Source organism: Anabas testudineus, chromosome 22, assembly GCF_900324465.2.
Source record: "Anabas testudineus chromosome 22, fAnaTes1.2, whole genome shotgun sequence".
Taxonomy (NCBI): domain Eukaryota; kingdom Metazoa; phylum Chordata; class Actinopteri; order Anabantiformes; family Anabantidae; genus Anabas; species Anabas testudineus.
In genome coordinates, this window is record NC_046630.1 from 5994490 (window position 1) to 6018274 (window position 23785).

At 38.7% G+C, this 23785-nt stretch overlaps 1 protein-coding gene across 2 annotated transcripts in view; it reads right to left on the minus strand.

Annotated features, from left to right (window-relative positions):
- The window catches only part of mta1 (metastasis associated 1), a 35981-nt gene that overhangs the window by 6920 nt on the left and 5276 nt on the right, over positions 1-23785 (minus strand). For both annotated transcript variants that reach the window (XM_026340315.1, XM_026340314.1), the window contains exons 2-9: positions 18055-18122; positions 15675-15768; positions 5224-5350; positions 3733-3796; positions 3300-3417; positions 1539-1641; positions 1245-1344; positions 620-808 (exon numbers count right to left, since the gene is read on the minus strand). In XM_026340315.1, the coding sequence (XP_026196100.1) occupies positions 620-808; positions 1245-1344; positions 1539-1641; positions 3300-3417; positions 3733-3796; positions 5224-5350; positions 15675-15768; positions 18055-18122 (863 nt within the window). The remainder of the gene's footprint in view (positions 1-619; positions 809-1244; positions 1345-1538; positions 1642-3299; positions 3418-3732; positions 3797-5223; positions 5351-15674; positions 15769-18054; positions 18123-23785) is intronic.

The window sequence follows — 23785 nt, forward strand, 5'->3', positions numbered from 1 at the left end:
GTATGAGATGGCTGCACTGCTGGCTTACAAGTCTCTTATTGTACTTCATCATGGCACAAAAACTAAATCATCTACAAGCTGAAATGAAGTCCAAATGTCTGCTGCCATGTGTTCTACTCTAATTCTGTGGTTTCTGCAGTCAGAGGCAGTAATTATGGCTGCACTGAATACCTACTGTATACATCTCTAAATGAGATTTGAGCATCCCACATACAGAATGATGAGCAGCATACCAAGTGCTCTACACTGTATATGTTCTATTCCACTTAAAAATTTAAAAATTAAAAATAAATTTAAATAAATGATGTGCTTTCTAAGTAAATGACTAATTTATCAGTTTGGCAAATATGTTTATACACTCTATTGCGATCCATAAGTAGCTGTTTTTTCTTCTTACTCCCAGACTAGTTTCCATATTCAACATACAGATATAAGTTGAGTATCCCATAAACCTGTAATGTAATTACAATAGAACATATTGAATATATTAAATGTTTTAATTAAGAAAATGTACCACTTTAAGAAAAAAAGAAGTCATTTTAGAAATGGCAGCAACACGTCTCTGTTGGGGTTGAAGGACTTATGATTAATATGATTTTAATAAGGAATTGTTACTCACAAAGTCTTGTTGGATATCTGTGAAATCTTTGCCATATTTCTCCAGTGCTTCTTCAAACAGGTTGGCCTCCGAGGCGCTCCACTCCTCCATTTCATCCCTGCAGAGAACAGGTCCGCCCTGAGGCACCAGCGCAGCGATGGCTCGAGTCATGTCATAGCCTGTGGCGTGGAGGGTGTCCATGGCGTGAAACTAAACACACAATACAAATAGAGGTTAGTGTCAGGACTTTGAGGTGTTGTTCTTTAAATCAGTTACGCAATGACGTTCTCTAATATTTTGCCGTCGTCTCAAGATGATCGTTTGTTCTTATTTGTTTAGTCCAGAGAGTTTTTGTGCAGCCCCCTTGTGCAAACCTAGGCCTGTGTTTATGTGGGTGTAGCTAGAAGGCCTCTCATCTATGTATGTTTTATATATGAGGATACCAGCGGCAGAATAGAACCACAACCAGCTTCTAGGGCCAAGTGCTCATTAAGAATAACCAGACACAGGCCTCAACAATCGCTAACAGACACAAAAAAAGACACACACGTGCACTACGGGCGTTTTTCTTTGATTAACAGTACTGCCTCGTGCCTATGGTGTGATGCGGATTTAACTCAAGGCTGCTTTTATGTGTGTATCTCACCAAGGTGATGTCTCTGGAGGCTGCAGCAGCACTCATGTGGAGGCTGGGCTGCCGGACAGAACTACTGCAATCCAAGGCTCTGGCAAATGTACCTACTGACCTATGAGAGACAGACATGATGCAAAAAATTACTTTTACTGAACCATTAATGCAAGAACTTACAATATTCAGTACAGTGATAGTGCTATCAAGCAAATAGGACCCTCACTTAGCCAGTCTCATTACTTCCAATTGAATATAAAGCTACTTGTTGCATATGAACATGTATGTCTATGCTTTTCCATGGTGACTTACCGAGCTACTACCAAGAACTGGTCAATTTGTTTCTCCGTCAGTGAGCTGTTTGGGTCCCAGATCTTCTCCTCTAGTTTCTCCAAGTCTCTGCCATCATCCTCACCTTCATTGACCAAGAAGACACACACACAGATAATTGTTAGAATGTTGTTGCTAATTGCCCACGTGTGCAGAAAGAGTTTGTAAAATTCACAATAAAATTTACTTTTCTTCCTGATTCCTTTAAAAAAAAAGACTCCCTTGTGTTTAGCTCTAATGAATCCCAGAGGTGAATAGGTGCGGCCTGCCAGCCTGCAACCAAGCAGCCAACCTGCCTGAGCTTCCAACACATGTAAAAGAATTTCATTAACATGGGTTTAATTAAGGAGATTAGCATCCTAGAGTGCCCTAATTGCAATTTCAGAGGTTTTCCCACCTGCTAAGAATAAAAATCTGGCAAATTGCTGAACCCCAAATCTGGCAGGAAAAAAAGGGTTGCATTTGAAAACAATAAGTATCTCCAAAATGGAAAAAATCTTTCAAAGTGCATGAATGGAAATAATTAGGGATTTTAATATTTTGGACGAGTTGCAAAGTTTAAAAAAAGTTGTAACTGATATTAAAAGAGTTTGGGATTAAAGTCTGGTGATATTTTGTAGTCAACAAATCCCATTTAAAGACAGAACCTTAACTATGTTATAACTTAATATTTTGTATCACAGACCTCCGTGGTGTTGAAAATCTATTGAAAACCCATGACAGTGTCAGACAGCTGCACTGACATGTTCGTACAATATAATGAACAGTGACACTATGGTTCACATTTACAATGCTGCTGCAGCTGATTCTCAGTGGGGGGTTAAACACATATATATGCACAACTGAAGACAGTTCAACTATTCACTCCTGTTTGAATAATCTCTACTAAACTCTGAGGATGTCAGCTGTGATTCATGCCTTTGAATATTTACATATTGTAACATTTCATTAAATATGTATCTGACACTTATCAAAGTATTGAAGGATGAACTTTCACGCTACTGGTTTTAGTGTTTTTATTGGATTTGCTGACAATGACTAAATAAATAAGAACAGCCTACTAAACTATGCATGTAGACAATCTGTGTAGCTGTAGTTTTACACTATAGACAGAAACAACTGTCTTCTGCTGTAGTTATTCATAACAGCCTACCCTCCTCCTAAAGTACTCTGCAACACATAAAGGTCCTGGCTTAAAAATACTCTGCAAAGGTATTCAAGTAATAGCATAAAAATGTACTTTGAGTACTTTTACTTTTAATTCTAATGTAAAAAATAGATTATTATAACTCATGCATTAATGTAAAAGATGGATTTTACTGTTGTAGTTGGGCGAGGTGGTATTTGAACTCATTTCTATCCAACTGCAACTAACTACTGACTATTTGATAAATTAAGTTGCTTATTGATTGGTTTGAACATCATGCACCCTGTCCTGTCCACTCTGCCTGTCCAATAACTTTACTTGTTAAACAAAAGAACAAAAAATATAACAAGTAATAACTTGTCTATATGAAGATTTAGACTTAAAGTCTATGAAATGTTTCTGAGAAATGAACACAAAAACATTTATGGCTCACACCGCCCCTATTAATGCTGAAAAACTGCAAACAGGAAAAAAACAGAGTATAAAGAGTAAAGTATAAAGTACCCTGCAGGAAAATGTTAATATGCTACTTTGATAATAAGTTATTTCTGGAAAAATGTGACAATTAAAATGCCCAAGATTGAAATATGACGTACCTTCTGTGAGGAGGTCGGTGATGTCAGCTTGGTACTTGTTCCCAACGCGGATCTCCCCCTTATCAGCCAGCAGAGTCTTTTGCTGAGGGTCATAAACCAGCGAGTAGAAAAAGGCATCCTGGGAAATAGAGATGGCAGGAAGACATGAGGACTGGATGAAAGGAACAGGAAGCAAAACAGGCAGCAAGAGAGGTGGAATAGAGGCGTTTATCGGTCTCTGCATATGTGTGTGTTTCCCCTTTGCTAATCTCTTGTCTCCTCATTACTGTATGTGAAAAGAACATTCTGGGTCAACACGCTGAATAATTCATCCAGCAACAAGAATCTCTAAACTCAAATCTCTTACACTCTCTCTTAAGATGCCTCCAGAAATCCAACACAGTCATTCACCGATTAAGAGACTTCATCATGTTGTTGGAGCTGGTGCACATACCTCTCTATCCAGGTAGGACTTCAAGGCTTCTGTCTCATTCAGTAGTGTCACGCAGCACTTCCCCCTGGAGCAAAAAACACAAGCGGGAGAGTAAGCAAAGGCTGAAGAGCCACATAGGATGGATGCAGAATATTTACCCTTAAACACATAATAACAGGCAACAATTAAAGTGAATCGGATAACTGGTTACGTAAGTGCAGGATGAAAGTTTAGATAAACATCTCCCGAGTCTGAGGCTGCACGCAGAGATGAGTTGGATCTAGTTCATTTTTTGCTTTGGTCAATCAGGTGCTTGTGCATCCACACACACACGAATGAACATGAATGGTACATTTCAGCAGTTTGCATCACGAGTGTCACAACCAAAGCTGTCATCAGGATAACCTTTCAGAGTTGTGTAATCCTGAGTCACATCAACATCAGACAACATCAGTGTTGTTAAATAAGCATTTTAAAGACACAATTCATCCTTCAAAGTGGACTTCCCAGATCATATTTCATATATCATACTGTTTCTCACCAGTACATGAAACAACACACCCCCACCAACCATTCTCCAGCCCTCCATGTTGTTCTAAAGGACGATATTGTGTTAAAAAAAACCTCTGAACCTAGTTTAATGCAGATAGAAGAAAAGCTAAGACCTCCAAAGACTATTTTCTCTAGCTGTCACAGAGAAGAGCACACCTGATGAATGAGTGTTGGAAACGTAAAGACTAAAGTTCTGTCAAAACAAAAGCCCACAAATTCAGTGACAACTGACATTATAGTTTGTTCTTGTACCAAAACCCACATGGACAGTAACTGGCAGTTTGTTTACGTACAGTATAATTTGTGCTGAAAAAACATAAAGAAGCCCTAAATGGACTGTAAAGCTTTACTGACTGGCACTCATCTCCATCCCCAAACTGCTGCAGTCTGAATTCAGATTATTTACCAGCTAATTAGTCTGTAGCCTGAAGCAAATACAGTTTGTCAGGGTGATAAACTCAAGCACCTCAAGTAACCTTGCTGCACAATGGCTTAGTTAGAAATTTAGAAATAGAATTTCATCAATCTTGAGGGTTTTTTATTTATTATTATTTGAGCAGATTTGCCCTTCAACTCTTTAGAAATGTCAAGTAATAATGTGGTAATAGCTATGTGGGCTTGCTCAGAGCTTACTCATGAGCAAAGGTAGTTCTATATGTAGAAACAGCTTTCTGTTGACATTTAGTGCACACTGCATGTGAGTGGTTCATCAAGTGAGTTTAAGTCAACTAAAACCTGAACAGCTCTCAACTGTCATAATATAACATAATATAACTTCATGGCTACATGTGAAGTTGTCCTTTGACAAAAGAGTGAAACGCTGTAGTAACACGGACATGTACTGTATGGCAGCTGTCAAACAATAACAATTTGCACAAGGGGATGTCACTGCTCCCATATATTCATAAATATGAATATGTGCCACCAGCATAAATCCACAAAAGGTGTGCTGCAGTGTACCTGATGTGTGTGGCAGGTAAGGACTCCAGCTGGCGGGACAAGAAGAGCTCTCTGTGTCTGAGCTGGTGCTTCTGTTTCTCGGGAAGGTCCGCCATCTCTGGATTCTCCATTTCCTCTTCCAGCTCCCCTGGGTGGTGAAAGGGAGTAAAGGTCAAACATATGCACATTAGATGAGGCGGAACAATGGTGTCCACAGGGAAAATAGGGGTGTGCAAATCTATCTGCAGCAACCACATACTGTACACAGTCTCAGGTGTACAGCAAGCAGACATAAAGCATAAGGATGCACACTTGATGAGCTGGAACTATGAAGTCCCCAGGGAGAAAGAAGTATTTCACATAAAATCTAAATGAAGTATGTAGTACGACTCCAACAACATCAGAGTAAAGTTTCATCTTCCATTTTTGCATAAAGATCACAGTGGTTCCCATCCAATTTTCCCTTCAACATGCTCCAATACATTATTTTTTGAACAATCTCCTGTATTATAAGTATGAAACCTAATTAGAGAACCTGAATGGCATGTGAAAAGAAAACAGTCCAGAGTTCAGTGCTGGAAAATTATAATTTTTGCACTATGCTACTGCCAGAAAATGAAGAGGAGAGATCAATCTTTTATGAGTAAAAACAAACACGCCAAACATTTGCTGGCTCCATCTTCTTAAAAGTGCAAATTTAATGCATTTCTTTGTCATTTCTCTTTGTATACTGAATGTCTTTTCAATTGTTTGTTGAAGGAAAAAAAGAGACATTTGTAGAGGTTTCCTTGAACTCTGGGAAACTATGAAAGACATTTTCAAATTATTTCTGCCATGTCTTTTGACTAATCTAATCTATAAAGAAAAAACATAATCAGAAGATTACTGTTAATAACTGAAATGAGAACTGTTTTAGGCCTAGTACAGTTTACTGCTATCCATACAGGATAATAAAAAGAGACACACTTGTATAATTCTGTACTTTCCATTGAGAAAATAAAGGTAATTTTCTGGAAGGTTAAAAAGTGCATGTCAGGTGCTTATTTTATCATATACACTTAAACATAAAATGTGTTTTTACAAGGTTAAGTTACACAAATTACATGCACATAGGTCTTTTCCTCAGGTTTAATTTAGGCTTCAGTGACAATGAAGGTGAAAGAAAATTAATCTGTGACTAAACACTTTTTTTTTACCATTAACCTGCATATGAGTTTTATTTTGTTATTTCAAAAAATGAAATCCCTCCATTAAAACAAGTATTCAGACAATAACATTCTTCATTTCAGATTAAGATGTTGTCTTAGGACTCAAATACAGTTAACCCCAGTATGCAAACACAAATGACAATGTCAATGACAATGAGCTGTACAGGTTATAGGTTACATTAAAAGTGGAAAAAGGTCTGAAATTATTAATTATTTATTTATCTTGGTCTCATTTTTTTACGTGACAATACCCCAGCATTTTCACAAGAGTGTGTAGACTTTTTATCCAGTTTGTATAACAGAGGTCTCTATAACAACATGATTACGGTTGAAAAAACTCCTCCAGAGCCACAGAAGATATTGCACAGGCTGGTTAATGCTTCACTTAAGCAGTAGACTGACTTAAAGCTGTTTTTTGCTGCATTTTATGCTAACTGAGTTAATTGCAAGTAAGTGTTTTGCAGCTATTTTTGTCGTATTTTACGGCGATACCGTAAAATAAAGCATTAAAATATGGATTTCTTTCAGTCCTCCATCTGAACCTGGGAGGGCCCAGGCACAACACACAATCACAAGTCAAGGCTTGAAAAAGTCCTTGAGAATGGGCCCAAGAATGAATGGACAGAGCAACTGCTGAAGAGCTACAAGCCCATTTTAGTAGGTCATGTGTCTGAGTCATTCTAAAAAGAACAGATTTAGCTGCAGCTTGTAGGCAACATCTTCACTGCACATACTCTTCATCATCTGTGGACGAGGAAAACACAGGGGGAAAAAGAGAAAAGAGGAGGCGAGATGGACAGGAAAACAGATAAACAGAGAGACGGAATAGGCACAGAGGGAAGAAGTGTGACAAAAGTGATAAAGAGCAAGGGAGCAAAAGGTGAAGACAAAGAGAGGAAGAGGAGGAAAGGGAGCAATAGAGAAATCAGCAGAGAGAGCAGGCGAAAGAGAGACAAAGACATGCAGGGAGAGAGAGAGAAAGTGGTAGAGAGAGTAAGGAGGACAGCGAGGGAACCAGAGGAGAAAGGGGGGAGAGAGAGAGAGAACAGTCAGTACGTGCTCCAATTCATTTGGAGTTTCATTAGAGGAAGCGAGACAGAAAGAGGGAGACAGGGAGCAGAACAAAAGCAATCAAGGGATTTTCAGGAGAAGAGATGTGTGGCCAAAATCAATAAGTACTCCTTCACTCTCTCACTCTGCCCAGCACTCAGCACCCAGCAGACACTATCAGTGCGTACACACACACACACACACACACACACACACACACACACACACACACACACACACACACACACACACACACACACACACACACACACACACACACACACACACACAGCATGAGCCTCACTCCATCTTCTGCCATGTAAAACAACAAAATATAGACAGAGATTAATAATAAAAGACATAAAACAACTTTTAAGAGAATAGGGAAAAGGTTGGAAGTTGGAAGAAGCTGAATATGAGGTGCTATGTGCTACATGATGAAAATACGTTGTTAGGATACTGAATTCAATATTATACCACTGTATATTCATTTACCGTGCATCTTAAAGCATTTACTGATGTTCCAGCAGCAGCATGTTCCTCAAGTTCAAAAATGGCATTAGCATAAAAATCTGTAACAACACTCCATCAAATTCAAACTGCACCAGAAGTTTTTTAATTATTTGCAATACTGGCTTTTACTCAGAAGAAGCTGTACACACATACGCTGCAAAATAAAGCTCATGTATTTTCTGCACGTCATTTTTACAGCAAATCATGTAAAACATAAGTAAAGTGAACAAAGGACAGCAACAATAAAGGTATTTAAAGACAAGTACAAATATCACCTTGGAAGAATAGGAGTATTTAGAGATTTCTAGTACAAAAGTTTATCAATTATTAGTCCAGATCCTACACTAGGCTGTTATATAACACATATAAACACCTAATCTTATGACAGATCACAGTATTTGCCTTTTTCAACACAATGCTTTGACTAATTATTAAATGTATAATGGAACTATCGTTTTCTGTGTTGCTTCAATTGGTTACTATGTTCTCAATCATTAATACAGTTAGTCTATTAACTTAATGTATTATTAAGTCATAAAGTAATGAAAAATGACTCTCGCATTTGAGAAGCTAAAACCAGAAACTTGCTTGAAAGTGACTGAAACAATAACATATCTTGTTATTTATTAATCACTAAACTATATTTTGTTTTTCGCATTTTATGGACAGCAAGTATTAGAGATATGAGAAAAAAATGAGGGGAATAATAAGCAAGAAAGTTGCCTTAACCCTTCAGCTACAAGGATGCTTCACTACATGAACATTAAAACAGTTGGATCTCATTAAATATGTGGCCTTTTCTGTGTGATGAACCACCTCTGCTCATTGTTCCTGAAGTTTAATAAACCTAATATTAGATTTCATTAAAATGTAATAAGGCACACTTTTACTCCACTACATAACATGGTAACACTCCAAAGACTTGATTATAGCAAAGAGACACAAGATACAGAAAGAGACATTATTCAGCGTAATGACGAAATATATCAAAGATAAAAAATGTCTGTGGTTTCATATTGTGCTCTAGACTTTTTGTTCCATACAGCGCGATAGGCAACACAAAAAAAGGAGGAATGTCAATGTGACACAATACTGGGTAACATGAACAGGACAAAATGAGGAACTTGTACCTAAAGGAGGGGCTATTTCTGTCGAATAGACGTGGTTTGGCTATGAGAACTTCGACACGGACCAGAAAACCAATTTGCAAATTAGACCGTAGACTGGTCCCCACACCAGAGCCAAACACCGCTAACCTTCTTTTGCCGCTTACACAAGAATCATTACCAAACACTACGGAGATGAGAGGCACGAAAGTAGAGTCGAGTGCTCAAAACAAACCCCCAAATCAGATGTTGGAAGATGCTTTCATGGCAATACACAATATGGCAAAGAATCCCAAAGATGGAAGGAGATAACGGCTGTTGTTGCAACTTACATCTGCAGCATGAACTCAGTTTAGAGTTGAGAGAAGGGGGCTTCGTGAGTTGGGGTTATTCAGGTATGAAATGACCATACCATATATTCTTTCTGCAAACACAACATTTGTGTTTGTCTACTCTGCGTATTTGTCTAAAGATAAACAGATGCTATAGTTCTTTAAAGGCAAATTTGTGAGGTGTTACTTTGGACACTACTAATAACGTTGACTTGATTTCTGATTCTCAGTAGGCCAGTGTGTGTGCACTAAAAGATGTGTTACTCTATCTGTGAGTTCTTATGCACATTAGCAGGATTATGTAGTGGTCCATCAGCAGGCTGGCCCTTCCAACCGGCCCCTGGCTGTGCGTCTTTGAGTAGCAATTCAGCTCCCCAACCTCAATGCTTCTGCTCTCCTCCTCCGAGCCAATCTCCTGGCAGTGCACCCACACCGCACTCACTACAAATTGCCTCTCCATCTCACCTGTCCCAGCCAATTATCAATTATTGATGAATGGGTCGCCTTACCGAGCTGAGAGATGGCGAGGGGAGGGAATGGAGAGGAAAGAGCAGGCCTGGGGGCGAGAGTGGTGGAGGATACAGACATGTAGCTTCTCCTTAAATAAATAAATAACAGTTTGCTCATAACTCCTAATAAGAGGAGATCAGTCAGTATAAAATTATTACTGATGTGGGAAGCTATGATCTGATGGTTTGGTCTTCACCTGATCATCGCAGTGAAGTGATATAATTATCTGACCTTATGTTCATGGTATGTCTATTAGCAAAAGTGTTTACTTCTGTTAATGAATTACAATGCCCTACAAAAAATAAATAACCTTCAGTCACCCTCAAAACAAAAAAACAAAACAACTCAACACAAAATTCATATGGAGGTAGATGCTCTGTGAAGCTCTAGCTCAGCTATAACTCTCATATTAAATGAGGTGATTGTATGTTTAGCTCTGTCGGCGAGACACACCAGACGACTTGTTTACTCAGTCGAGGACAAGTTAAAAACAAGAAAGCATTTTGATTTTAACGTGCATCGTGAACATTTTTCCTCTGTCTGCGCACATTCCAAATACGAGCTAGAACAAGAAGAGCACAGTCAGTAGAAAACAGAAACAGTGCAACAAGACAATGTAGTGCTGTACTGCTGATCATTTTCTTGTCTGTTTTAATATGGTTACAAGCAACTTAATGTCTAGTCTGCATTCGCTGGAGTAGGAACTGCAGAATCACCCAGTATGGTGTCAGAAATCGTATGAGGTGGCATAACGTTGTATCTAAGGGCAAAACTACTGAAAATTTTAGCAGTAAACAATGTGGTCCATATGGAACAAACAGATCTTCAACAGCTGCATAATAAGAGGGATAACAAGCTAAATCAATAAGTTCTTCTGTGTGACTCCAATGTCTGGATTTGTAGTTATGGAAATAACCACAAATGTGCCATTTACATTAAAGATGAAAATTGATTGTGAAAAAACAGATTCTAACAATAATTGAAATGTAATTTCAACTGTATGAACAAGCTACATGTGTTCATGTGAGCACAGGATGTGTCGTTAGAATAAGGAGTGACCAGTCTTTCCCAGTAAATGAGTTTTGCTCCACACAGATAAATTGTTACGCTCACATTCACAGTACTGTTTCAGGCATGTTAGATTTTTAGATTCTCATCCTTCATGCAACCAGGCTCACTAATTAGTGTTTATGTCTGGTTAACAGATCAGCTGTACAGAGAAAGAAGTGACCGCTTCTTGACTTCCTTTTATATATGTTTTGGGGGAGCTGACTGACTGAGTTTTAGTTGGATTTTGGGTGGACTTGACTTTAAAATGAGGCAGCATTTCCCTGTAATGATAATCCAGCTGCTTCTCTCTGTGAAAGTAGCAGAGTGGAGAGTGCCTCCAGCCTTTGTCCTGCACATGCACTCTTCTAAAAAGCCAAACCTGGTTACGTGTATACATGGCAGAGAAATTCAGGAGAAATCTACCTGGGGAATCAGGTTTCTCCAATTCCCTACCCCGATTAGGGAAACCAGGTTAAGAAATCAGCTTACTCGAGAAAGCCGACTGTAACCTGGTTACTTATGTGCATATAAAGGCACTGACTTTAATGACATTATAAAACTGATGCCTCATCAAACTGATGAAAATTGATGCCTAGAATTCACTTCTAAGAATCCACATCATGAAAGAAAGAAACAACTTTCACAACTCTGCTAAGGATTTTAGGATGTACAGTACAGTATAAGCTTAACTTGCTTAACAGAAGTTTTACAAGAATGTACGTCCATGACAAAGGCCCAGGAGTGTTTCAGACTATTTAGCACAAATATATAACATATGTAAGTGACATCCTTGGTTAAACAAGAAATCTGATTAGCAGCTAAGTGCATATAAGCATGCGTTTCACAGTTATCCGATTGTTGCAGTGCATGTGAACGTGCATGCGAACGTGCATGTTAACTTTGTTTCTCCCAGTAACATGTTTTTTATGTATGCATATAGTCATAAACACATGCAAGATAATTAAAACCAACATTTTAGTTTGCCAAAACAAAGGTTTAAAAAGTCCCAAAACCGCATAACACACAATTTGTGAAAACCAAGGTTTTCTAAAAGGTATTTTTGGTATAATTTTCCCCTTTGCTTCCTAACAAACAGTACGCTTAATTAAATGTTTATAATGCTAAAACTAACAAGATTACAAAGCTGCTTAACTTCTATAAATCTCCATGTGCTTCAATGACGCGAGGCCAGGATGCTGCCTTCTATTTGTAATGATTACAGCTGATAAGGCCACAGTTCATAAAGCTTTGCAGCCTAGAATGCAAATGAGAAATTTATTCTCTGCCTGTAGGACAAATTATTACATATCATGACTCTTGTCAAATAGAGAGTGGTTGTATAACCTAAGTGGTACATGGAGCTACAAATGGCAGGGCGAGGGGTTGTTTCCACGTAGAGACTCTTGTGATCCAAATGAAGTCATTTATAGAACGGTAGAGTGCTCTGAATCAAAGCAACCAAAAAAACGCGTTGTGACGTTGGTTTATGATCCACATTTGAGCCCGAGCAAAAAAAACCATTGGCTGTAATATAAAGTACTTAGACCACGACCAGCTGGACTTAAGTTGAACTCATTTGACATTTGTGCATTGGCTCACTGGTAACATTGTTGTCTATTGTTTATGAGAGCTAGAAGCCACATCTCAAAAATAAAAAAGGGTTTGAGTCATGGCAAATTCAAATGTCTAAAAGGAGGGGCGACGGAGGTAAAATGCCAAGTTCGCCACAGAGGCGGACCACTCAGGAGGCTGCTTCGCTCACAGGGGAGGGGCTAATACCAGAGTTGGAGGCCCTATCGAGGGGGGGTGCTCAGAATCTCTGCAAGCAAAATATTTGATCAATGACTCACAGCAAACACACATAAAGACACACAAACTCATATGCGCACACACAGTCACACAACTGCCATTCTCCACTGATCCATAACAAAACTGAATTAAACGTACCCCTCCAGCAATTCCTGTGACAAGGCCCAGAGCTGAAGTCCATCATGCACATAGGAACACATGTACAAACACACACACACACACCCAGAGCAGCACATACAGTGTAGCTGCAGCTACAGAAACGCAGACAGGATACAGCCCACACCCATGTGGTGCGCAGCCATTCCCGCCATGCATTTTTTACATATTGCAAATGTCTGGAAGCCCCTTACCAAACTGCAGCTGGTAGAGCACAGCCTAACCTAACATTCATAATGCAACATGAAATAACGCATACAACAAAAATATGTTTCCTTCACTGAAGGAAAAATTGTTGTAATGCTTCATCATCATATTAGCAGACACACTGGAAGGGTACGACAAAATAAACACAAATCATGTTTAAAAAAAATAACAAGAATACGGCATAGAGCAAAATATAATATACATACATATATAAACGCTCTGAAATAATAACACACTTGCTTAACACTTTGACAAACTGATACTGTGTGGTCCAGCAGAACAGACAAAGCATCTTGCCATGGATACACTCCCTGGACTCCTCTCCGGGCTGTGCGGTTAAGAGTCTCATATATACACATGCACACACTTTCACACCCCAAGAGCCAACATTTAACCTGCCACACCCAGTCAAAGTCTAGTGGTTGGTTTTGCTAGCCCGGCCTACAGGATGGTAGTGTTTCTACTGTTTGTGCAACAGCACTACTGATCCACCACATCACATACAGTACAGTGTAAGAGACATATAGGTCATCTAAGACCAGCCGTAGAAAAAAGTCTGTGTCACTGCACACTTGGATTTTTTTTATTTATTTTTTTTATTATTTCTTTTGCACATCTGTACTTCTATCACTCTCCATGTAGTGAAATAGAAATGGTCACAGAAATAAAAATGTCCAAATTAAATGTCTCAGTCCGTCTCTCAAAACTGCAACTATATTGTTGGGGGTTAAGCCGTCAACAAAGATACCACTTGACAGTAAGTACAATAAGAGCTACAGTACAATCATAGCTACTCTACAACAACTAATGATTATAAATCCAGTTCTACCTCCCACCTCCTACAATCTACCACAATTTTTGTAACTTTTTAAAACCGGCTGTCAAACAAGAACACCCACTTAACGAAGAAAATGGCCGAGTGTGCAGTCAGAAAATAAGGCAGGGTGTAAACTTCTCTCTTACTCTCTAATTTTTTTCTCAACACAACCACTTTACCACTTTTTGTTTGTTCAACTCGGTGCAATCCCATCCACGTCTTTCAGGACACACTTCTTTAAAAGTGAGCACTATTATTCTCTTGCCCCATGTGTACAAACAAGATCCTTTTCACTGCCCCTTCACCTTTAATTGCACTGTTACAGTGATGTAATCTTGCCAAACCAGCATGTTTGAGTAAATATTTAAAAAATATGAACTATTATAACACATAAGTATAACCTGAAATGTCTAAAATCTTTCAGTTTTGAACTGTGCCATGTTTTTTTTTTAAAGCAAGAGGAACAATTTACAAGAGAGTTAAAAACCTTCTATGCCTATGAACACATTCAAATACATGTGGTATTCGTTATTTTTAGTCATGTATGTGTACAAATGAGATTCTGTCACGAGTGGAAATCGCAGAGCACCAGAAATCACTCCAGCAGTATTCACTCAAGAGTGGTTATCTTTGCCCTCCTCTTCATTTTTGCATTTTAACAAAACAAAAAAAAATGTAAATGTGACTGGTGAGAATGATTAACTTAACAACTAAGGCTAGAATCTGCCAGCATGTAGGTAGTAGGTGGTGGTGGTATTTTCACATGAAGATTACACTTACAATGGAGCAGGGAGTAGATAACTGCCAGTTAAACCAAGAGAAGTCAGTGCCTCCATACACTGTACAAATAGATGCTTTTCACACAACCAAAAGTGGTATAATCATGTCATGTTCAAGAATAAAATGAATATCCTGTAGTGGGAATAAATCCTGTGCCCCTTCCTGCTTCTATACTTCAAGAAGAATTCAGGAACTGAATAAGGTACAGCAGTGCTCTGAAGGCATCATTTGCAACTGGTCACTGGGGAGTTAATGACGAAAGTCAATGGCTCTGGCGTTCAACACACCCTGCTTACCTGAACTCATTTTTCTTCCTTATTCTCTTTTACTACTCATTATCGTAAACTGACTATTCCTTTTAGGCTCATGCATTTCCCTTTGTTCCTTTTGTTGCACTCTCCATTTATTGAATCTCTGTGTCTCTGTTTTTCTGCCCAAAAAACATCCTGGAACCTAGAAAATTAAATGCTCACACAAAGCTGCTTGACGAAGAGTCCATTCAAAGTCTACCAGCTGCTACTGCAAAGCTTACACTGAGCTCTTGAGAACAGCGCTATGTTCAGGTGTACGCTACACACCCACGTTTTAACAGGAAGAAAATGCATAGACACACACAGGTGTCGTCATATTGATACACCGAGCAGATCGAATGCTGGCTGCAGTCAGGCCTATCAGAGGAGGGGCTGCTGTCTGGACCGCTCAGCAACAGCAGACAAACTCAATTAAATTTATTATCTCCTGTAGACATAATCTGGTGTGCAAACAAACCTTACCGATCAAATTGTATTTTCCAGTTGACGCGAACCTTATTAAATTAAATGTGAAGGCACTACAACTTAACTGCAGAGGGCTTCCAAAGAGAACAGTTTAAAATCTTGGCTGGCATATTTTTGTTGCATGATGCTTGCTGGCTGGGTTAGAGTTGGTCACTCACTTGCATGTTTGTCTGCCAGGGCGATGAGTGTGCTGGAGATGTCCCTGCGTCGGTAAAAACACACCACTTTGGCCTCCACGTTCCCATTGGCTGTCTGCAAACCAGAGACAATCGGCGTTACCACGGCAACAAGTGGTGCCACACACAGAGCACCTCCGCACACACACACACACACACACACACAGATGAAAACCCATAAATGAGGCTAGATTTTTAACTTTGGATGAAAACACAGCGTGAAGCTACAGCAATTTTCCAAAATCACAATAAGTGTTGCAGCTATTGGACAGCCATGCATGTTGGAGGATCCGTGTCTGGTCATAAGAGTGGTTTCTTCCTAGTCTTACTATAGTCACTGATTGATACAACACTGTATTTTTATTTATGAATGAAAACGACAACTCCTTTACAACTTAAAGTCTAAGAAGGAAAAAGGCCCATTGGAAAATGTATTTAATTTCCCAACATAAATACGTTGCAGTATTGATAACCTGGGCTTCTTTCACGTGTTGTATAATATTGACAATCACATTTGTTCTATGATGCATCCCCAGTATATTGTCTTAGGAACTCTCTCATGAATCCCATTAGTGAGCTAAAATGTGCGAGAGAGACTGATGGAGAATTATCAATTTGAGTGAACATATATTTTTACTTTCTGTCATGCAGATTTTGAAATTTGTCAGTCAACAGTTGTACATTCGCAAAAAAAAAAAAAAAGAAAAGAAAAGGGCTGCGACGTGTGTTTGTAACTGTTATTTAGGTATAGTACAGTAAAAGCAAAACAGAATAAAAGCTTGATTCTCTTTATTATTTCCATTATGTTAAAACTCTGAATCTAACTTGGTCTGCAGCAACAATGATAGAAGAACAACTGACAAGGGCAAACACAGATGTAGACAGGAAGATGACGTGAGGATGAATGTTATGTAAGGCTTTCCTGTACCTCAAGTAAGAAGAATTACCTAAAATTTAGAATGTTTGCAGGATTGTTTCATTGTTAAAACAAACAAATTTAATACAAATTATGTTTTTAATTAAGAAAATTGCAATGCACATTTTTTGTTTTGTTTCTTATAATAATATCAAGAAATCTGAAACCATCATCCTGGGGTTTAGTAAATTGTGATGTGCATTTTTTTCCACTTTATGAATCAAAATGATATTCAATGAAATAATAAGCAGGATAATTATAACAAAACAACTGTTAGTTCCAGCTCTTTCTTCAACCCTTGTATTGAATAATTTGTATATAGTTAAATACTTACATTCAAATACAGCACAAGACATTTATTTGAACATATCTGTTTTAGACTACTGGCTTTCAGCTTCAGTCAATATGAGTTTTGAGCAGCTGGCTGTTCTATACTTTCTAGATGTGTGTCTCAAATCTTATGGATCCCTGAGGAGCACAGAGAGTGACAGCGACAGGCAGCACAGAGGGCTCACTCTGAGCTCTGTGTCAATCACATTAAACAGCCCAGGCCTGGGACAGAGGACAGAAAGCAGGTACCTGTAACTAGTCTGCAGAGACAGGTCTCTTTTCTGCTTCTTTGCCTGAACAATGTGTGAGATGGCAGGCTGGGATTTAACCAATATCTGCCACAGAAAAATCATCATACCTGTGGTGGTCTTTATCTCTTTAAGAGCCAGTTAAATATATTCTTTAGCAAATAATGATCTTGATGTTGTGAGTAGTCATGCCAGTGTCCCACATAATTACCTTCAGAGACAGAGGTGCCACTCAGAATTATTTACATTACTGATAATCTGCCAATTCCTTTTTTCTACAGTCAATTATTTGGCCTAATATCCAAATATCTTCAGTCTGCAATAAATTAAAAAAGGAAACAACAAACGCCCCTGGTAGAGCACAGCCTCATACTGTTGGACCCAGAGATTTTAGGTAATGGAATTTGATAATAGATCAAATAAATGTGTCAACAAATTGAATCATCTCTAGTCTCCACTGTCCCAAACCCATATCGTCGATACTGTCGATATAGTTATAGCTATAAGTCTAGAAATATATTTTCACATTTTATCACTGTGCAACAATGTTTTGAATATAGTTATGATTTAAGTTTTACTTTAATCAACAATACTACTGCAACTTGTAAACTAAGATATATTTATCCTATGCATCATATGCTTTTCATATTTTTGCCTAAGTCTCCAGTTAACACAAAGGTCAAACCAAAAACGTGAGAAAAATATGACACAAACGTGTGTACAGAAAGAACACTACAAGCTAGATTTTTGCTTTTATAGATGTAATAAGAGCTTAAGAATTATATGGTCAGAAAGAGACAGTTCAGTGGGTGGATGTGTGCTGCATTCAAGAATAAAGTTCAATCTCAGAAATAAAAGGCACACTCACCTTGTTCAACTCCTCTATCCTCCTGATCAGCAGTGGGTTACTGGACGAGTTCTCAAAATAAACATAATCTGAAGAGGAAGAGCGAAAAGGAGAAGATGAAAGAGAGAAAGTGGGAGTGGAAAGAAAGAAAGGGGGAGATGTGTCAGTCAGCATAGCAAGGTCATCCAAACATTCAGGGTGATTTCCAGTTATGCCACACTATGACAGCTTAATTAGCTGAAAGGAAAGGACAACACAGATGTCCACAAAATGTTGGTTAAACTCGATGACGCTAATTTTACGCATAGTAGATCCAGTTGTAGTTGGGAGGTCTGACCCACACACACAAGACACACATACACACAAATCTGGCTCTTCAGTCCTTCCATTCAGACTGCAGCCCTGCACTTCCTTAGCATTCATGCTTTCTTTGTCTTATTTCTTCGCTCACCGCTTATTGTTGTTTGCATGCATGATGTTTGTGTTTGTGTGCGTATGTATGAGAGGCTGCACAAGCTTTACCACGCATGTGTGACTTTACTATGCATTTAGGTGTGTGTTTGCTTTTCTGTGTGTGTGTGTGTGTGTGTGTGTGTGTGTGTGTGTGTGTGTGTGGGATTGCTGGCGACGCTCCAGGCCCATTGGAGGCTTAGTTCTCACCAGGACGTCTCCATAGGCCCCAGTCTTGGTAGGGTGCCTGGTCTTAGCCCTGCATGTGTCTTGGCTGAGTGCTGTCAGATTATACCCCACACTTGGTAGGCTGCCTGGAGCTGGAGCTATCCTCCCTTCACCCTGAACCTTCTCCGTCCCAACCCCCACATTCCCTTAGGCCCCCCATCTTCTTGACCGAGTAGGCCAGAGATCGCCCCAAATTCCACCATCATAAATGCAATAAACACCAATTCCTGCTTTTATTTCCTGCATATCCTGTGTCCTAACCAGTTTAGGCATGCAACCATCTTCCTGACATCCTTCATCTATCCTGCATTACTATTTCTGCCAAAGAAAGGTGGTAAATATCCACCTCCACACACTCGCACACTGTTAAAACGTCTATCTGTATCTAGTATGTTGGACCACCTTTCCTTTTCTTTTTGGTACAGATACACACTGAAAATTAACCAATTCAAACTATGTTTCTAGACTTTCAATTGTAAATACAACTGATTTTCTTGTTTTATATTCAACTCAAACTCATAAACTGAATGTCTTAGCTGAGGTACTCAGGTCTGATATCAATCTCAGGAAAGACTGCAACTAGTAATCATTTCTATTTTCAAATCATCTGAAGCTTTATTTTCTTGATTAATCAGGTAATATAAAATAAAAAGCACCAAATCATCACATGTGACATGACAGAGGTAGAAATGGTTGCCATTTTCATTTACAAAAGTCATCAGCAAAAGGTATTATTATTCTTTTGATTGAAGTTATATCACAGTCACCAAGAGCTGAAACAATGAGTCAGCTATTCTGACAATCACTAGAGTCGTTTAAAGGGTTAAAACACCTTACATTTGCCTGCTCCTTAGTTGTCCTCTGTTGTATACAAATAGAAACTTAATATTTCAGGGTTTCAGTGTTTGGGAAAAAAACTTGGGCTTTAGGTTTTTCGTGTTTTGTCACCAAACAACTAATTAATTAATTGTGAAATCATGCCTTGTGTCCTGGCCAAACTAGAGAGATAGGAAACAAGTTGAGAAACTGTTCCTGTAGACTCCAGACTCTCAGAAAAATAAACTCTTGAGATTTTTTTTTTCCTAAAATGTTATAGACTAATTTGTTTAAAAAGAATTAACATTTAAAGCAGGGACAAGCAAAGCTACAAAAGCATTTGATAGCATTGCTCATATATCTGGACTATAAATAGTAAATATTACATCTTGTAACATCAGAACAATGTTCATAAGTCAAACAATGACAGATCCGGTTTCTCAGAGACAGAACACGCAGATACATTAATCTCTCTACCCACGCTAATCTTCAGCAGATCAAAATGCAAAATAACCACAAAGGTTTTACTGATGAGTAAGGAGCACACCTTTGACTTGTCTGGAGAACTTTTTGCTAAACCTCTTTTCTCCACCCACACGGCTGAACAAAACAGGTTCACCCCCTTCTCTATTAGTTTCCTAATTAAATATTTCTAAACCCGTATTGAATCTGTGTATATTTTGCCAGTTCTTGTATATCACAACAATTCTATATATAATTTATAAAACAAAAAAGTACTGGAGACAGATATGTAGCAGAATATTGATGGTAGACTAACAAATTAAGACAATAATTGGAGTTTTTGCTAAAATGACACTTGTCCATTATGTCCATATCCATTATAAACTGATGAGCACTTTAACTTCTGTAAGTAGTCTCGACAACTATAGGATGATATGTGGTATCCATTGAAACAGTGAATGGATCATGTATCTAAAGAAGCAAAAACTTAACACTCTCTCTTGTGGGTTAACCAAAGCAGCAGCAGCAGCAGCACTTCAGAAAGCATGTAGAGTGTAATTTCTATGACAGCTTCTTCTGGCAACCGCAGACATATTCACTGCTCGACATCGCTACGAGACAGGGAGAGATCGTCACATCATGCCTGTCTACTCTTCACCCTGGAACAGCTTGTTACTAGACTCCACTGCCACTGTGACATCTTCGTCCTGCTGCTGAATATCAAATAGGCCAACTTGAAATCGACCGGCACCAAGGCTGAAGATGAAGACAAGATATCTGACTTGCTCATTTTCTAACGTGCAGGGGAGGCAGCAGAATGGAGGTCAGAGGTTAAAGAAACTGGCTTGTGACTAGCTGTAATCACCTGACAGGCTGTAAAAGTGGGCAGTGGGAAAGTAAGTCAGACTCGATCATCACGCAGGGTCCAACTGTTCTCAGGAAAAAAAAAGTTTTAAAGCACAACAATTAGTCAATTAACAGATTAGTCGATCACGACAAAATTAATCTGCAACTTTGTCTGATTTTTATCCTAACGGACACAAACAGAAGATATCATTCAGCAGTCTATTAAGCACAAATAGTCCAACAGAGCAACAATTTTGACAATCAGTTAATCTTTCATCAGTTTTCTAGAACAAATATTTGAGGTTTCCAGCTTCTCAAATTTGAAAATTTGCTGCTCTGTCTTGTTAAATCGCTAACGGAATTCTCTTTAGGTCTTAGAAGCTTCGGTACTGAATGTCACTTTAGGATATTATGGTTTTCCTATTGTTTAAATCAAATAATTAAACAAATAATCAATATGATAGCATAAAAAGAGTGGACAAATGAGTTTATGGTGATATCTTCAAATTTAATTCAGTTTCAGCTCATTTCAAAATCTTAATATTTCACTTATACTGATACAAAAATAATAAAAACAGCGGCTTATTATATTTGAGAAACGGTAGACAGCAAATTTTTTTACTTGATAAATCATTTTGATTGAATGCATCCATTTACTGTACTGTGCTGAAACTGGGATGCTTTTTTTAAAAGCACGCCTGGTATAAAAGGAAAACACTCCCTGTATACCCAAAAGTAAATAAAGCTGTCAATGTTATAAAGTATGTATGTATGTTTTGTTCAAAAAGCGGTTTCATGCTCTAAAAAAAGGACGGGTCTCATGACAAACCACAGAGAAAAATTCTGATGTTTAACTGCGGCCTTTAACGTTCGCCAGCTCTGAGGGAATCATTAATCGTAAGCCAAAATGCGTCATGACCATTTCAAACTCAAGCAGAAACACATGTCGAACATTCAGTTTTGGTGTGGGTTTGGGTGTGAATCACCACCAAACATTAAGATTTTTTTTTTTCCCGGGTTGGCGATGGTGCATGTTTCTCAGGAGGTTTTAAGTCACCATGAAGGTGAGATATTGGGCCGGGGTTCATCTTTTCCTTTTTCTTGGCTCTAGGAACTTAAGTTACCAAGAATGGAATCACTTTTAAGTTCAACCCGTGTCCCCTGTAGCAAGAAAAACGGGTAAAAAAACAGTTAAGTGACAGTCAAGAGTGGGATGTTTGAGTGTTGGAGTTTCCACCATGTGAGGAGCTGAAGTCTGGTAGAGAGTGAGCTGGAAAGGAACTCAAAATGAGGGCAACAGAAAGAACGAGAGAGGGCCTGTAGGCACTGAGCAGCGTCACTCAGTCTCTCCTTTTCCCATCAGCCCTCCTGCCGCCTCAACCCGCATACAGCCCCCGTCCCATACTCCCAACCCCCCACTCCCAGCAGCAGCCAATCAGCAGGCTCCGGCACCTGTGATGTCACAGTGCAGTCAAATTTCGTGCAAGCCAATCGAGGGATGTTACTGAGCCCCAAAAGAGAAAGTCTGCTGGGCTGATTAAAACCAAGCCAGAGACAGACAGACAAGCCAGAGAGATGCAGCGATGAAAGGGAAAACATGAGATAACTGATGGAGTCTGAGAGACAGAAAGACTGGAGGCTGATAAGTACAGAGTCTAACATAACAGAGATGCAAGTGGGCAAATGAGTTTGTAGGAGCAAAGACTAAAGATGTTAGATGAACGGACTGTAAAACAGTGGCATGTAGAGCTGCAACAATTACGGATTAACAGAGAAACAGTATTTGACTGAATCTTGATTGATTGATTGATTGATTGATTAAACCTTTTACAGGTAAAGCATCCAAAGATTTGGTTGGTTAAAAATTCCCAAATGTCGACCCTTTTTCTTCCCTTTGTCGTCCATGATTTGAGGCTGAAGATACTTCGTGAGTTTGTGAACTTACAGCAGGCACCTTTAACACCAATCAAAAAAATAATGTGGAGATGAATTGATAATTAAATCCACTACAGCTGTAGTAACTTCTACGCTACTCATAAGCCATTTTCAGACATGTACCCGAACCCTGAACATCTCCTGACAGCACCCAGAGGAGCAGTCATCCAGGACATTACCCTACAAAACTCTGAGTAATGTCCGATTGAGCCCATGTGTAAATACAGTCAAAGCCAGAAAGTATGGGAAATATTTTGTATACTTTCTGGTGTTGTATCGCACTTCTCTCCTTCAGAAAACCAGATTTATATTAATAGTATCCATAGAAATATTATAGCTTTACATCTATGTGCTGTAAACAAAACACTGATTCCCATCTTAACTTGCATCTTACCAGTAAAACAAGTACAATGCATGCATTAGTCAGTAAAGTATCTGTGTTGAATTACAAATTTAAGAATTCAAACATTCAGAAAATGAATAATAACTATTAAGGAGCCATCACCAATTTATTCAGCACAGAAGACTACGATACTGTACTCTTTTGTATGTCTTGGCACACAAAATGTATGTAATCAATTATGAGTGGTCTAAAGGTTAAACAGTGATTCTCACCCCAGCAGGCAGTGGTTGTAACTGATATTGATATTTTCTACTATACTTGAATGCAGCGGCTCCCAAACACATTACATGGGACCCCCACAAGATATGGAAATATGTACTTTTTTCTCAAATCTCAAGAGTTTCTCTATTAAAGTGACACAATTTGTTAAGGGAACAAAACATTAGTGTCACAGCCATTAGTATCACAGTATGCAACCTGTGATGAAAGGTTTTCAGTAGATCAGGTCCCAAAATGTCTGCAAAACTGTGTATTATAGCAGATGGTATGTTAATCCATTACTAAACTATAAGACAATTAACTGAAAATTATCAACTAGAGATACTAGAGTGATAATCTGCCGCTGCTGCTTCAATAAAGCAGTCGCCAACCTTTGTGGCCATAAAATATGCA